The 15031-nt window shown below is 38.7% G+C and overlaps 1 protein-coding gene across 3 annotated transcripts; it reads left to right on the top strand.

Annotated features, from left to right (window-relative positions):
• The first annotated feature begins 5 nt into the window (after positions 1 to 5).
• On the top strand, positions 6 to 13133 carry LOC139121454 (uncharacterized). 3 transcript variants are annotated; one of them, XM_070686323.1, is made up of 4 exons: positions 6 to 103; positions 4924 to 8231; positions 9954 to 10080; positions 10428 to 13133. In XM_070686323.1, exons 2-4 carry the CDS (start codon positions 4941 to 4943, stop codon positions 10466 to 10468), a joined length of 3459 nt encoding a protein of 1152 aa, XP_070542424.1. In that variant the 5' UTR covers positions 6 to 103; positions 4924 to 4940; the 3' UTR covers positions 10469 to 13133. The 3 variants fall into 3 exon arrangements, with proteins under 3 accessions (XP_070542424.1, XP_070542427.1, XP_070542426.1); XM_070686326.1 differs by having other exon boundaries at positions 9954 to 10091; XM_070686325.1 differs by lacking the exon at positions 6 to 103 and adding an exon at positions 718 to 833.
• Positions 13134 to 15031: the final 1898 nt, after the last annotated feature.

Here is a 15031-nt window from a genome sequence, read left to right as displayed (position 1 = left end):
AAACACTGCCCTCTATCATCCTGAGCCGTCGCACTTAGCATGAAACGAAAATGCAGTGTGGATGACAACATGCAGATGTGTCGGTCTTGCTCGAAATTAACAGGTATGTAGATTGCAATTAACTTGCTTTTATTTCTTTATCAAGCACAAATCCTCCCAATTCATTCATACTGTCTAATGTGAAATCGTAAAGGCGAGCCCGGACTCCACTTTTGGCCCCGCAGTCGCGCTAGTCGTAATCTCGATGGCTTGCTGGAATCGTAGTTAGTGTCGCGGAAGTAAAGTTATATTTCAGCCATTTACGTATTTTGGCAGGAATGGTTTTGTGATTCGTCATTACCTGCGGTCAATATCAAGATATTTTAGCAACCAGTTTTTCGAAATTGTCATTTGGATAATGGTTAGCAACGTTGCCCTTGCAATGAGGTCTTTGCTGTGAAAATGTTCAATCTACTCGGAAGTTCAACACTTTACAGCGCTGTCCAACGACAGATTTCGGCCATTGTTCCAGCAAACTCGCGTTTTCATTGCATCAAGAGCAAATAAATCCCCAGTGAGAGAGCTTATATTACGATTCCTAATTTCTTCATTGTCACGACAAATCGACATCATGTTTTGTGTTGAACGGGAATTCCTCGGGAGGGGATTCCCGACGAGCCATGATGTTATTTGCATAATTGAATAGCAGTTCAACTTCGAGCCATAGTTCAGAGCTGTGGGATCGAGGCTTTGGCCATAGCTGAGGCTATACTTTTCTGTTCACCAGGACATATACTTCATTCTCTTATGATGATGTGAGTTTAGTATCATTTCATATCACTGTGTGTCACTCGGTAAGTCTTCTTTTACTTAGTTTTATTTGTTATGAAAACGTTTACACCATATCCTAGGGATTCTAGTTGTACTACGATCCAGGTTCTCTCATGGATGTTCAACCTCAGGTATGCCTCCAGGTATGGAGGTAACACTCTGTTTACTACTTCCATGTGTCAATGTACGGTGGGTCGCCAACCAGCAAAGTTCAACGAAAGGTGTTGTTCAGTGTAAATAAAGCATTTAAAAGAAATTTGAGCAAAAAATTGGATGGGAAACTAAAAGCTGTTCGTCAACTGCCTTCCAACAAGGATTTAAAAGCTTCCCTCCCTCCAAATATTTCCCCTTTTCCCCTCCCAACAACCAAAGCTATGGAGTGACCCTCTCCCCACCAGAAGAACTCCCCACTCTCCTCTTTCCATAACAAAAGTTCCCCACTGCCCTCTCATCAACATATACTTTCAGTGTTTTATCTACACAGGAGGATGGGAGATTCCCCCTCTGTTGCCCCCTATTATGTTGTCAAGGGGGACCAGCCCCCAATAAAATGGTGCCAGTCACACCTTATAGGGATACAAGAAGAACACATGAACTGGTGAAATCTCCCTTAACCCTTTTCCTACCAGACAGTATCACTTCCCCATCAGCCAAGTTAGTAAAAAGCGGTATTGAGCCAAAACATGACGTATTTTCACTGTGACCCACTTGACATGGTCTGTTATATCATCTTTTAATAGTCCAAAAAATCAAGTTTACAGTATTTATCTTTTCAACAGCTTTAAAATACACCATATGGAACATGTTGTGTTTCATTAATTTTAACCATCTTGACCTGGTGGTGAAATATGGACTTGGCAGGAAAAGGGTTAAATTTTCTGGTAAAGGGGGAAAATCCCCCTTGTGTTGATGCAATCCTGGATGAAACACTACTGCTTTTGTCCTTCCCACTGTAAAAGTGTGTTATCTTTTAGGTTCATAAAGACTTTTTACGTTAGACTAAAATTCACGTTCAGAATAAACTTTGATCAGCAACTGTCACCCACTTTGAAAATTGAAACATAAACTTTCCTCGCCCACCAACGGAAAAGATTTGCCCTCTTCCCCACCCACTGATAGAATAAAATATCTGCCCTTACTTCACTGAATGACTTGTGAACACTGTTTTTGAGGATCAACTTCATTGGCTGCCCCTAAGTGTACACTTTTGATTGTAAGAGGTGTAAATTCTTTGTAAAATACGCAGTGCTCCACAATAGAAAATACTGCTTAATAGGTGTACAAAAAACTTTCCTCTTCTAAGAATATTTTTGCTTTCTTATGTTAGAGCAGCTCGGTGCAATCTTTGTATATCAGAAAAAGCTGCACATTGTCAATGCTGACAAATCTATTCTATAAACCTTTAAACAAACTCTCAGAGTTGGTTTTAAAATGTCACCACCAAAACAAATATCATTTATTAAATTTTAACACAACCTACAAATAAAATGGTACATCCCAAACATATAAACGAAAGTTTTGGGCTAAGAATCATTTCACTTCATCTGTCTGATGATTGCAGGATGCATGAACAGATATTATTACTTTGTACGTGAAGTAATTTGTGTTATTTATAGCACTCTGCTTTAGGGGCCGTGGATAATTAAAACACGCGCACAGTAAACGCAACTTCTGTGTTTAGGGGGGAGGGGGGTTTGGCTGTATTTCGAAAATCGCACTACAAGCAACATCTCGCTACACGTTTTTCTGTATTGCAAAATATCCCGCTACATTGTTTGGCGTTTACCAGGCCAGTACGGCACCGGCGCTACACCAGCATTCTTTTGACATACTTGTGATGATCAGTGCACAAGTAAAATAACGTAACAATCATTTTGGATACAAGTTTCATTTTATTCTATTGGTTGCGTCATTGTTAAGTTGACGCTAAACAGAAATTGATTTTAGAGTGGGTATGCGGTGGGGGGGTCAGTAGAGTACTCATGATTTCATAGCGACATATGTAATTACCGATTGTTGGATGCAGATACACTCAAAACAGAGTGAGGCTTGGTTGAATTTTTGCACTTCCATAATTTCTTTTGGGGAGGGGGTGGAGGCCAAACGCACTTAGTTTTGTTTACCGTGTGCATGTTTTCATTATCCACGGCCCCTTAGCATCGAGCACTGTAATTTCCCACGAGGACACCTGTATATATATATATATATATATATATATATATATATATATATATATATATATATATATATATATATATATATATATATATATATATATATATATATATATACATAATATATATATATATATATACATAAATATATATATATATATATATATATATATATATATATATATATATATATATATATATATATAATCTACATAATATATATATATTAATCTACATAGATCACCGTATTGTAAATAAATCATTAAATCATGCCAGTTCCAAATGTATACCGGTAGAGTGAATGTAACCACCTGATTACAATTCTTACCACAATATTGTTGTAGTGAAGCCAGAGCAGTGATGCCAGGGTAGTGATATATTTTTGTGTGGGTGTGTGTTTGTGTGTCAAGCACAATGGAGCTGTAAAAAAAAGCACTGCATTGAATACATTCAAATCTATACTATTCTAAAGAGCTATGAATGACATACTGACTTTGAATAATAAACCATAACTCACCTGTTACATTTGCTTTACGGAATGCAAATAAGCCTTGCAATGATTTTCTTCTTATCACTCCAAAGATGAGCACATTCAGCTGAATATTCCTGAGTGTTGGGTGTTTATTTTGTCATGTCAGGGTTAATTAATTGACTATGTGGGTGGTGAGATCTCTGAATGATAGCTATGAGCTGAATCTCTAGGAACAAACTGTCAACAAACAGGATGCCATGATGTGATAAAAATTGAGAAGTCTATTTGGAGATATGATTTTTTAATGTTGAATTTTTAATGTTTATAATGTCAAAAAAGATGTCTCTGTTATGCTGGGTAACAAACCTAGTGGTATAATGTATAAACCAATTTGTACCTGATTCAGGGCTGGGTAAGAGAATGTCAAAATTTTTAGTGACATTTGGGTAGAATGATTTAGAATTAATGTTAGCAAAGTGAAAATGATTATTTTGTGTTATACGTTTGAGGTGTTTTTAAGAGTAGGCGGCAAAACTAATCATTGCTGCTAAAATATATTAACTTAGGTCAACAGAGTATAATTACTTTTGTTTCAATAAGAGTTGGTATCACTTGTAGTCTTCAATGATATAAATATATGGCCAGCAAACTTAAATCTGTTACAGGAACAGTAGCCTTAATTTTTGATATTGTCATTATCTCTCTATGTAAAATGAATAGACTTTCTTCTTTTCCTCCCATAAATATGGTAAAATGTTAAATATTGTTCTTCCCAGTGCAGCCTATTGTGTGCAATATGGAATGCTATTGTTGGGAAATGAATTCTAGTCCAGACCAGACCAGAAAACAAAAATATGCATACAGACTGTATTGGCAAATTGAACTGTGGGCATTTCAATGTTATGTTTTTAGTGGAACAAGAAACTATTTTAAAGACAATAAAAATAATGGAAAGGTTTATCAAAATTTACAGCAGCTTACGAGATTTGACTATGAAAGTTAAAGTCAAAGCCTTTATTTCCAACTTCAACAAATCACTTTTGAGTTATTTTGATTTGAATTTTACTTTCTCTCTCCCGCTCCTGATCATATATAATTCATCTTCAATGAAAGATTGCCAAGTTAAAATGTTAAAATGTGTTCTGTACATTTTAGCGCATATGTATATAAATACCAAAAAGAACTTATATGGTGAGTCGGTGGCGTCTGTATGTCTGTATGTATGTATGTGTGTATGTATGTTTTGTACATGTTAGCGTCACATCAGGTACTTATGTCTTCCAGACACTTGAATCTCATCTCAGTTTGTTGGATATGAGGAAGGGGAATCTTGGCACAGGCACTTCAAGTGTTCTATTTGCATTCTTTTGAATATTCTTAGATGACCATCTCGTCATTCCCAAATGCTCTTACTTTGTCATTGATTCAAAATAAACAATAGTTTATCTTTTTTTTCTGCATTCACAGGTGACACTTTTTGAGTCATGGATCTGAAGAAGGAAGATCTCGGACACTTTGACTGTCCCAAGTTGGCAGTTCTACCACGGCTTGATAGAGGGCAGCGTGAGGTACTGAATCAGAAGTTACTGGGACAAGAATCGGATCCCGAAACACAGCTTGTTCCCATGAAAAGAAATGCAGTGAGAAATCTTCGGGGAGTAGTGGTATATCTGCTAGGGGACAGAAATGCAGCTCTCAGAATCTTTAAACAAATTTTGAGCTCTGACTCAAAAAATCTGAATGCCTTACTCAATGTGAAAAGGATCTACCATGATGATAAAGGGGACAAAAAGGCTGAAATCATACGTCACCTTGAAAGTATATGCAAAGGCTCTGACAGCTATGGTCAGGCTACTAGTCTTCGTTGTAAGGCACTTGCATTATTTGAGCTGAATGTTGCTTCTGTTTATCTTGATCAAGGAATTTTCAGTGTAGATTCTGCATTGGACAGTTATCGAAACGCTATTGACATAGCCAGGAAATCCGGATTCTCCCATCTTCCACAGTGGACCTTTGAACTTGCGTACTGCTGTTACTTATTCGTAGTTGTGACGGATCTCATTCCTACTGAACTACCGAAGATCCGGGAATCAGAGTATCTGAAGGAATCCATTCAACTTTTCCATGAAATACGGGAAAGCACGGACATGGGTGCTCTATCTTGGCTTTTCCTAGGAATTCTCATAAGCAGGAGAGAAAACTGGAAGACCTTGATTCAAAATGCTGCCATTACAAAGGAGGTGAACAGCTCAAGGAAGTGTTTTCGTAAGGCTATAAGGCTTGCCAAAAGCCAAGATGAGGAAACTATTGAGAATATAATTGACATCGAAGAGAACCGAGAGTCTTTTTGCCGTGATAACTCAAATTCAAGTCGAGATTCCTTTTCCACATCCAGTGCTGATCTGCCAACAGACGTCGTTGCTGATGCAGCCCCTAGTTACAAGGAGTACACTGGAGGAAAAGTTAAAGACCAGACACAACAGGAAACTCAAGAACCTATGATCTCTGAAACACCCGACAGTGAAGCTGATAATCTGATCTCGGACATGTTGAGTGAAATCAAACAAAAGAAATCACCGGAAGCCGATATTGTCACCACAGCACAAGGAAGTCAGGGTGTGCAGGTGAGGAACACGGACACAACAACATCAAGTTCTGGTATTGTGCACCCATCAGGCAGTGAAGGAAGTACCGCATCGCAGGAGATGCCTGTGTCGCCTGAGGACTGCGACTCTGGAATTGTCGTCACCGGCAGAGAAAGCATAGCAGATGCTGATCAGCAAAGCATTCAGGCAGAGCAGGAAAAAATCCTTGCCAATGCAGAAGAATCAAGCGAGCACGAGAACATCAGAGTCAAATGTCTTTCAGAAAGACACGATCCGGACACACCGGCTACAACCAGTCCTCACAGACAGGAAACGCTTTCACCGTCACAGTCATCGTCAACACACAGTGGTGATGAGAAACATGCCCTCCCGGGTGTGTCTGATGAGACTTCTGGCACGGATGATTTCAGCCTTGATAACATTACGTTATCTCCTGATGAAGTAAGCAGCCTCTCAGAAGAAATAGTATACTATGATGTATTTATGCTTGCTAGCAAGCAGGATAAAGACAAGATGGATGAGTTAGTAGATCTGTTTGAAAGCTGGGATCTGAAGGTTCATCTTGAGGAGGATTTTACGGGCGGCAGGTCGCGATTCCGAAATGTCGACAGTGCTCTCAATTACAGTTCCTATGTGGTTGTGGTTCTGACGAAGGATTTCTTGAATGACAAATGGTGTGAGAAGCATATACATACAAGTCTGGTGGAATCACTCGATGATCCCGAGAAACATGACTACGTTGTGCCGATTTCATTTGGCGTGGAAGACAAGGAGGTTCCCAGTGAGCTGAAGAGCATCTCCTGCCTGAGGCCGTCGAATCGTTTTTACAAGAGGCAACTTCAGAAGACTCTCAGCATGAAGAAGAGGATGGCCAGAGAGAGCAAGCAGAGAGAGATGAGAGAGTCAGAAGTCGAGTCGCTGAAGATAAAAAAGAGAGAGAAGTTGTGGGCTAAGGAAAGAATGAAAAAGGAACAGCAGTTGATGTTGAAGAAGAGAAGTGAACAGCATCTCAGAATGATGAGTGCCAGTGAAGACCATATCCTCCGGCAGAGGGATGAGGATGCGCAGTTTCTGAAGCAAGACGCAAAGGAAATTGAGAGAATGAGAGCAGAAACAGAGAGGGCCCGCAGTCAACTCCGCAAGCATGAAGAGTTAACATACACCAGTGAGAAACTTCAGAGAGAAATCAAGGAAAAAGAAAAACTTCAAAGGTTGCAGAGAGAAATTGAGGCCAAGCAACGGACTCTGCAGGACTTAGACAAACAAATGCAGGATTTAAATGTTGGGGAGCCAGCAGGGATGGATACTGGGAAGGCACAGCCTGCATCTAAAGGGAACACAGAACTTAGACAAGGGAATCCAAAACATCTCGGACATAAAGTTGGTATTGAAGGAAAGAAGTCACTCTTGCATTCCACAGGGGCAGGAGAATCTGTTACAGAACAACCCATCGTAAAGAATTATTACATAACAGCCGGAAATGTCCAAATTGGTGATGCAAATGTGATAAACGAGCTCCAAACCAAGGACAGTATGGAGACTTCTGAACCTGAACCTGACATTGAATATGTGTTTGTTCCCAGGATCTCACCAATGGACAATAGTGAAGGTCGATCTTCTGAAGGAGATCAGAGAACTGTCACTAAAAGTACATCCACGGATAATGAATCAGAAGCGTCTCGTAGAAGTGAACCTACTTCAAGATTTGACAGACAGGATTGCCCCGGTAGTGGAGGCTCCACAAATGCCAGTAGGGATGGGTTGTCATCCAGCAAAAATACCTCTATGTATCGAGGCCCACCGAGTTTGAAGAGTACAGGTGGTGCACCTGGGGACCAGCTTTTACCAGCAGGTCAAAGGACTGTAGGAGGAAAGACTTCACTGAGTAGTCAGTCACAGGCCACGCCAGGCAGTCTACACAGCTCCCCACCAGGCGGGCTGGCTGGCCCCGGTGCCAGTGGCACAGCACATGCATCAGCTAGTATAGGCTCTAACTCTTCTGGGTCGTGTAACTTTGCATATCAAGCAGCACCATCTTTACCGGGTGTTGAATATGAACCTGGAGAAGAAGGCAATACAAAAGTCATGCAGCTGTACACAGGAGCAGGCAGTGGTAATACAGAATACCCACCACCAAGACAAATAAAAGAGAAGAAAACTGAAATTCAGGTAGGTTTCTGTCAACTAACTAACTAACTAATGAACTAACTCTCTCTCTTTGTTTTTCTCTCTCTCTCTGTCTCTCTGTCTCTGTCTCTGTATCTCGCCTCATGTAATGAATAGACGGAAAGCTCTGTATTCACTCACTTGTGTTCTTGTGTTATAAATATAAATATAAGCTATATCATTACACTAAAAAAATATATTTACACACACACATATATATATATATATATATATATATATATATATATATATATATATATATATATACCAGTATATATTTAATTTGGCAGGCGAAACATCGCACATACCTAACATTTGATGAATAGAAGGAAAACCTGTTATAGTGTTAAAAATTGATGAGGAAACCCACAATAGTAAAAGTACTTTCCATCCTTAACAAAAATACTTCATGTTTATATGAAGTTTGGTGTTCTCTCTTTTTAGCTGTAAAACGTTAGAGAGCTCATACACTTGTGTTACATAAGCTATATCATTCCTCTGAACTTACAATTGTACACTTTCACTTTGTGTTCGTCACCCTTGTTGAGTGTAATTTTTTTTTGCGATTTTAATGTCACTGAGATTGTCCTGCAAATCTATGTGTTTCTTACATGGAGTATCTGCTTATAGTAGTTGTATGGGGAGCTCTGATCAACATATCCACACACCTGGGACAGATTATTGTCAGTCTTGTTGTGATTTGATGAAACGGTTACATCCACCCAAAAGAGCAAATATCTTGTGATGCTGGTTTGGATAATTCTGTTCTGTTTGAGAAAATATCACGCCCTATCTCATCCATATATTATAAAATACCCAGTACATGTTGAACAATTAGGGTTTAGATCTGTACTGGTACACTTCCTATTGACGTGACAAACTGATAAATACTCTAATGACCTAATTCTTGGTCAGTACTAGGAATGGTATTGTGGAGAATTCAAAATTTATGGTCGTGTCGTGGGCGACGTTACCTGGAAATAACAATAATCCTGCACGCATGTGTTTCAATAAAAACTAAATAATTTAGAAGTGAAACAAAAATCAAAGTAGTGTGGAAAGAGACTGCTTGTAGAGACATGTTTAACACATACAGTACAGTAACTGTAAAAAAGTTGTCAGCTAGTCACTGCAATATCTTGACAATGGGCCGAGTCCTTGAATAAACCTTCTACTGATAAAATACAACAGGCACATTTATATGGTGGAAGTAGCAACACCTGTCACCAACAAACACATTCAATTCAACATTTTTTGAAGATCAATTGTTGACGATCAGGGCTGATTTGATTCCATGACAGTCTTACATGTAAATTTTTAGTTTTTTGTGATCTGTAGCTTGGTAGGTACATGTTATGACACCCAGAGGTGAATAAAAGGAAAAAAATTCCTGTTTTGCTTAGCTCTGTGTCATTTTGGAGTACCTGTACTGTAAGTGTACGTGAAAGTTCAAAGGTCATTTTGCTGACATTTGACCTCTTGACAAATTTTTACAATGGGAATATCTATGGCCTAGTTTACTGAGATTAAACCACTTCCCAGAGGCATGTGTAGCCGGGAAACTAGTTACATGACCTACATTCTCAACATGGGGTATTTTTCTGACTGTCAGTGAAATTCTTTCAGTTTTTGGCAAATTTTCTTCCTCTACTTCCTGAACTTCACAAAGTAAACCAAACAATCATATGAAAAGAAATTTTTCTTTTTCTCTCTGACGTTGTCCAGGATGCAAGAAGGGAAGAGACACATCTACAGCAGAGTGGTGCACGCCTTCCTCGAGATGTGGTGGCTGACACACCTAAGAAGCCATCCCAAGGAAAATTACAGACATCAAAAGAAAGGCCAAGTTCAAGTTAGTGATGAGTAAAGCAACTTTATGAATCTTGCTTTGTTTTCCTAGATGTCTATGTAAAATGTTGGCAAAATATTCAAATCATGAATTATTTTTGTGTATTTTAATACTGGGCAAATTAATGTAGACTGGAACTGTAGTTTCTGTATGGATAGTTCTAACATTTGGAACATAAAATTTTATAGGAGGTGTGAATACAATTATGGTTCTTATAGAATGATGTATGTCAATTTTTAGTGCTGAGAGAAGAAATTTCATAAAATTTTCTCCTTCCATGAAAACCCCCCAAATACTGAAATGTCAAACCATGTACCACAATGTAACAAATGCTTTGTCTAAAATTTCAGCACCTGGAAAGAAACAGAAAACTGACTGTGACATCCAGTGATTCAAACGTGAACAAAAGTTTCCAACAACAAGATTTGGTAGTGTTTGGCAGGATGCAAAGCTGTGATCTGCAGGATCTATACATCTCGCTTCAAGGCTGAATGAATCACGTGTTGGAAATCATCTGTGAACCAATCATTTCACTGGTAATATAAGGGTCCTTGCTCTATCGAAACAACTCAGAAAAGAGTCATTGTGATTGGTTAATGTAACAGGTGGAGGTAGTGAACTTTGATCGAGACAATGTATGACATTAATATTTTGAGACAATGTTTTCATTTCCTTGTTTTGAGCAATTCTAATGTCAATATCTGTGAGATTAATGCTTTTGCTGACTTTATTGTATACATCTCTATTATCTGGGTAGTTCAAAGTTACAAGCATTGTCATCCCTTTGCCACTAACATTTCGGAACATGTCAATTGTTTGTTCTGCATGGCAAAGCAAGAAGGAAATAGGAGTCAAAAAGTAAGTCTAAGTCTAAATTAAAGATGACCATTGGTAGCCACAAACTTGCATATATCTACATATTGTAGAAAGGGTATGTCTACCATTTTTAGTCCTGGAATTTCAAAAGTGCGACATAGTATTGCTGGCGCAATTTTTTTTCTGGTCACCAAAGTGAAAATCAGTGATTGGCTGGTATAGATACAAGTGTCTGAATTCCTTTTGAAGTTATTTCAGAATGTGCAGTTTTATAGAGGATCATACCGTACATACACGTTTACTGTGATTCGTCCAAGATGTTTCATGAATATGTCATTTACTTGTATGGTATGCATCGTAAAGCATGTGCATCTAATAATCACCAATTATTAGCAAGTTTTGGTTAAATCGATCCATTGTCAGTGGCTGTTTGCTCTTGATCACATGGAAATACACCTGTAGGTAACTATTGAAAGTGGATGCTGTTGAAAACTTCCCATTCAATAACAGGATTATTGAGATTTCATTTCTTTCCAGTGGAAAAATTATTTTCTCATTTTCAAGTTGTAAAAAGTTTCAGTGTAACCAAACCTGCTGTACTTTCGATCACAGGACAGTTTTCAATATACCAAATTCATACTCAGTGAGTTGTATATAATGCTTTTCCCGTGAATGCTAACTGGGTTAGAAGAACTATTTTGTGTCAGATTGTTAATGCAGACTAAAAATTTCAAAGTTATCCTTTAAACAGATATACAAAGTCATTATAAATACTAGCCATGAAAAATAGAGAGATATTGAAAGTGCGCACAAAAGTGTATAGGATTAAAGTTCAGAAAAATGAGCACCCAGCTCATAATCAAGCAGTTTTCTCCTATATAGGAGGAAGGATTTCTTTTAAAAAAATTAGTGAAAAAATAGACATGACAAATTTCTGCAAATAGCCATTATGTCATTTTATACATGCATATTCTATGCAGTGTTGTACGGTATTGGAGGATCACCTTAGGGTCCCTAGTGTACTGAATCACTGTGAAATGATGATGGAAGATTGTATTGAAGTAATGAATGAACATTGCCAGTTTGTATGTCAAAGAAACCCATTCAAATTATATCTGACCCATGACTCCTGAACCTGTTGTGGTATGCCTAGAATTCAAAAAATATCAAGTTGACTGGAAAGGGGTGCAAAGTGTAGTTACACTAACTGGTAGAGGCTTTTAAGTTTTGTTTTCAATATCATATGATAATCACATTTGAAAAGCTTTTTTGATTATCCAGAGCTTGATTTTTTCAGACAGGCTTGCAATATCACAGTGCATTAAAATCTCTGAAAAAGGCAGCATATACCAAGCACTGAGAATGATGACATTCAAGAATATTGATAGAAAATATCAAGCCCTTACTAGTAAGAATGAAGTGATTTACCAAAGCTAACCAATCAGTGTGCCCTCAAACTGAAAAACTTTTTCAGTCAATTGAAAGACTTTCTTCAAATTTCTGTGTTAGCCCCAGACCGATACTCGTATATGTAATATGTGCCATTTTCTTTTTGTCACAGTATGAAAGACTTTCATGACTCTGAGGCATATCAATTCACCACAGAGGGCGCACTGCTACTGACAACCAACATTACTGTTGAAATAATGAATTTTTGTGTAAATTTTTTATAATAAATTTCACTATTCATGTTGCCGTAGCAAAATAAAAATTTGTGACTACATGACTGAATATCAGTTAGTTTGAAGGTTTTATCACTTTTATTCACTTTACAAGTGTTTTTAACATGTCCTGAGAAACTTTTGAAACTAGAAGTCCACTGTTTGTGGACACTTTGCAAACCAGAAAGTCCACTGCTTGTGACAAGTGAAACTTTAATGTTGAATCTTTACCATGAGAGTAGATCTGCCACAAGTCTTTGGGCGTATTATATCAAAACAGTAAATTGAAGGAATTTCGTAGGCTGTCACATAGATGGTTAGGTGAATGCAAAACCCCCAGCATGGCCAGCCAGTAACTATCATGTACGCCCGACGGGAAGCCAAGGAACTAGTAGGCCAGCTCCGCCTACCATGAGATGTAATTCTTGCTCTTAAGGTTCACAAGACATTAGATGTTGTAAACTTAAATCTTTTCACCATTATTTCTTGTGTAGTTTTAACTCCTTAAATTATCAATTATGCTTTGTCGGGGATTGTTACCATGTAAATATATGGATTAAATTTTATGTCGATGCCTAATTTGTTTTCTCATTGTTATTTACAATCAGAGTATTGTAGCGCAATCTCACACGATATGGCTTAGACATCAATTTTCATGCCAAATAGGATCCAACTGTATCATTTCTACGTGTATACCACATCTAATGCTCCATTTCCCAAATAAATATACTCATTTATGCAAAGTGTATGAATGAGAATTGTTTGAATATGCAAATAGGCAGATAACGAGTCATTTTCAGTAGAGAATATTCAATGGCCTAAAATCATGTGCTATCAAGCAAGCATAGAGCGGGGAATTTACCAGACATTGTTTTGATTAACTCTACAAGGAAGTATTTTGTGCAGGGAATTGTGACTGAATGATGTATGTCAGAGTCTTTTGTAAGCGGTCTGAAATCACCAAAGTGCGCTGGCAATCTGCGCCGGCGCATTTCAAACTGCGCCCCCATTTTGCGCCGGTATATTGCGCCGCCCAAACTGCGCCCTTACTCTGCGCCAAAACACCTCCTCCGATTGTCACAACATCGAGTAGTCGCACTTGCGTAGCAGGACGCTTTAGCAGTGTAGACTGTAGCTGTGGGTCCATAGCTGTGGTGTTTCGGACGGGATTCCTGCCTTTTACGGGCTGGTTTTGACTTTTTACGATTTTAACCCCGCCACCACAGCTATGGAAAATGCGTAGAAAAGCGTCCATGTTACGCCCGACAGCACCCTTGTCGCAACTTTGTTCGGCGATATTTCGAAAAGTTTCCATCCAAATTACAAATTGCCAACACTCATCGACAGCTTGGTTATTAGGAACTCACCACGACCAGAAATCCGCTCAAAATTCACTGAAATATCACCTTTTTTCTAGCTTCGTCCGACATGACTACCCGGAGATCGCCATTTTGCTGGCGTAAAACTGTTGTTCGAGGCTCTCTGCAGAATGTCACTACAGTGACGTAGCGGTGACCTCTCAACTTATAAAAACAAACTGAGAGATTACAGCCGGCATCCGCGCCGCATAAACAATCACAGATCCCAGGACTGAACTATTTTTTCCCCAAGTTAAAGTTTGATTTCAGTTATGTGAGACTGGCAATGTCCATAGGACAAACGATGGTCATCGATATCACACGATGAAATACTCAGTTTGTTTTCTATAAGTTGCGAGGTCACCGCTACGTCACTGTAGTGACATTCTGCAGAGAGCCTCGAACAACAGTTTTACGCCAGCAAAATGGCGATCTCCGGGTAGTCATGTCGGTTGAAGCTAGAAAAACGGCGATATTTCAGTGAATTTTAAGCGGATTTCTGGTCGTGGTGAGTCCCTAATAACCAAGTTGTCGATGAGTGTTGGCAATTTGTAATTTGGATGGAAACTTTTCGAAATATCGCCGAACAAAGTTGCGACAAGGGTGCTGTCGGGCGTAACATGGACGCTTTTCTACGCATTTTCCCATAGCTGTGGTGGCGGGGTTAAAATCGTAAAAAGTCAAAACCACCCGTAAAAGGCAAGAATCCCGTCCGAAAACACCACAGCTATGGACCCACAGCTATGTAGACTGTAGATATTAATATCCGTGCCCTAAAAAATGCAGCTCGAAAAATGACGTGAATTTGCAACAAGCTTAATATAATAGTAGTTGTTTTGGGACTACGCACATACGTACGTGGACACATGGAGGTAGTTAGCGGACAGTACCATAAGTTACTTCTCAAACAGGAGCTCGCAGTAAAGAAATTTTCTTTCAATAAGGTGTGAAAATATATCTTTCGCCAGTAAGATTTTTGACAAGTTTTCAGAATGGAGTCTCGGAGGTACGATACCATGTTATGTTTGTATGGGACGGATTACACTCACTTGGCGGTATCGTGAAGGATATGGCTTCAGCAGCAGTCAAAATTTGTGAATTTTGCATCTCCATTAAAGC

Source organism: Ptychodera flava, chromosome 21 (genome assembly GCF_041260155.1).
Source record: "Ptychodera flava strain L36383 chromosome 21, AS_Pfla_20210202, whole genome shotgun sequence".
Classification (NCBI taxonomy): domain Eukaryota; kingdom Metazoa; phylum Hemichordata; class Enteropneusta; family Ptychoderidae; genus Ptychodera; species Ptychodera flava.
The sequence above is the reverse complement of the archived record's forward strand: the minus strand, read 5'-3'. Positions and strand labels throughout refer to the sequence as shown.

What these genes read in the sequence shown, in the direction of transcription:
- LOC139121454 (XM_070686323.1), top strand. Translation starts at nt 4,941, where the DNA reads ATGGATCTGAAGAAGGAAGATCTCGGACACTTTGACTGTCCCAAGTTG. An exon ending in AGAAGAAAACTGAAATTCAG is followed by an intron (nt 8,232 to 9,953) that starts GTAGGTTTCTGT and finishes GACGTTGTCCAG; the next exon opens with GATGCAAGAAGGGAAGAGAC. An exon ending in AAAAGAAAGGCCAAGTTCAA is followed by an intron (nt 10,081 to 10,427) that starts GTTAGTGATGAG and finishes CTAAAATTTCAG; the next exon opens with CACCTGGAAAGAAACAGAAA.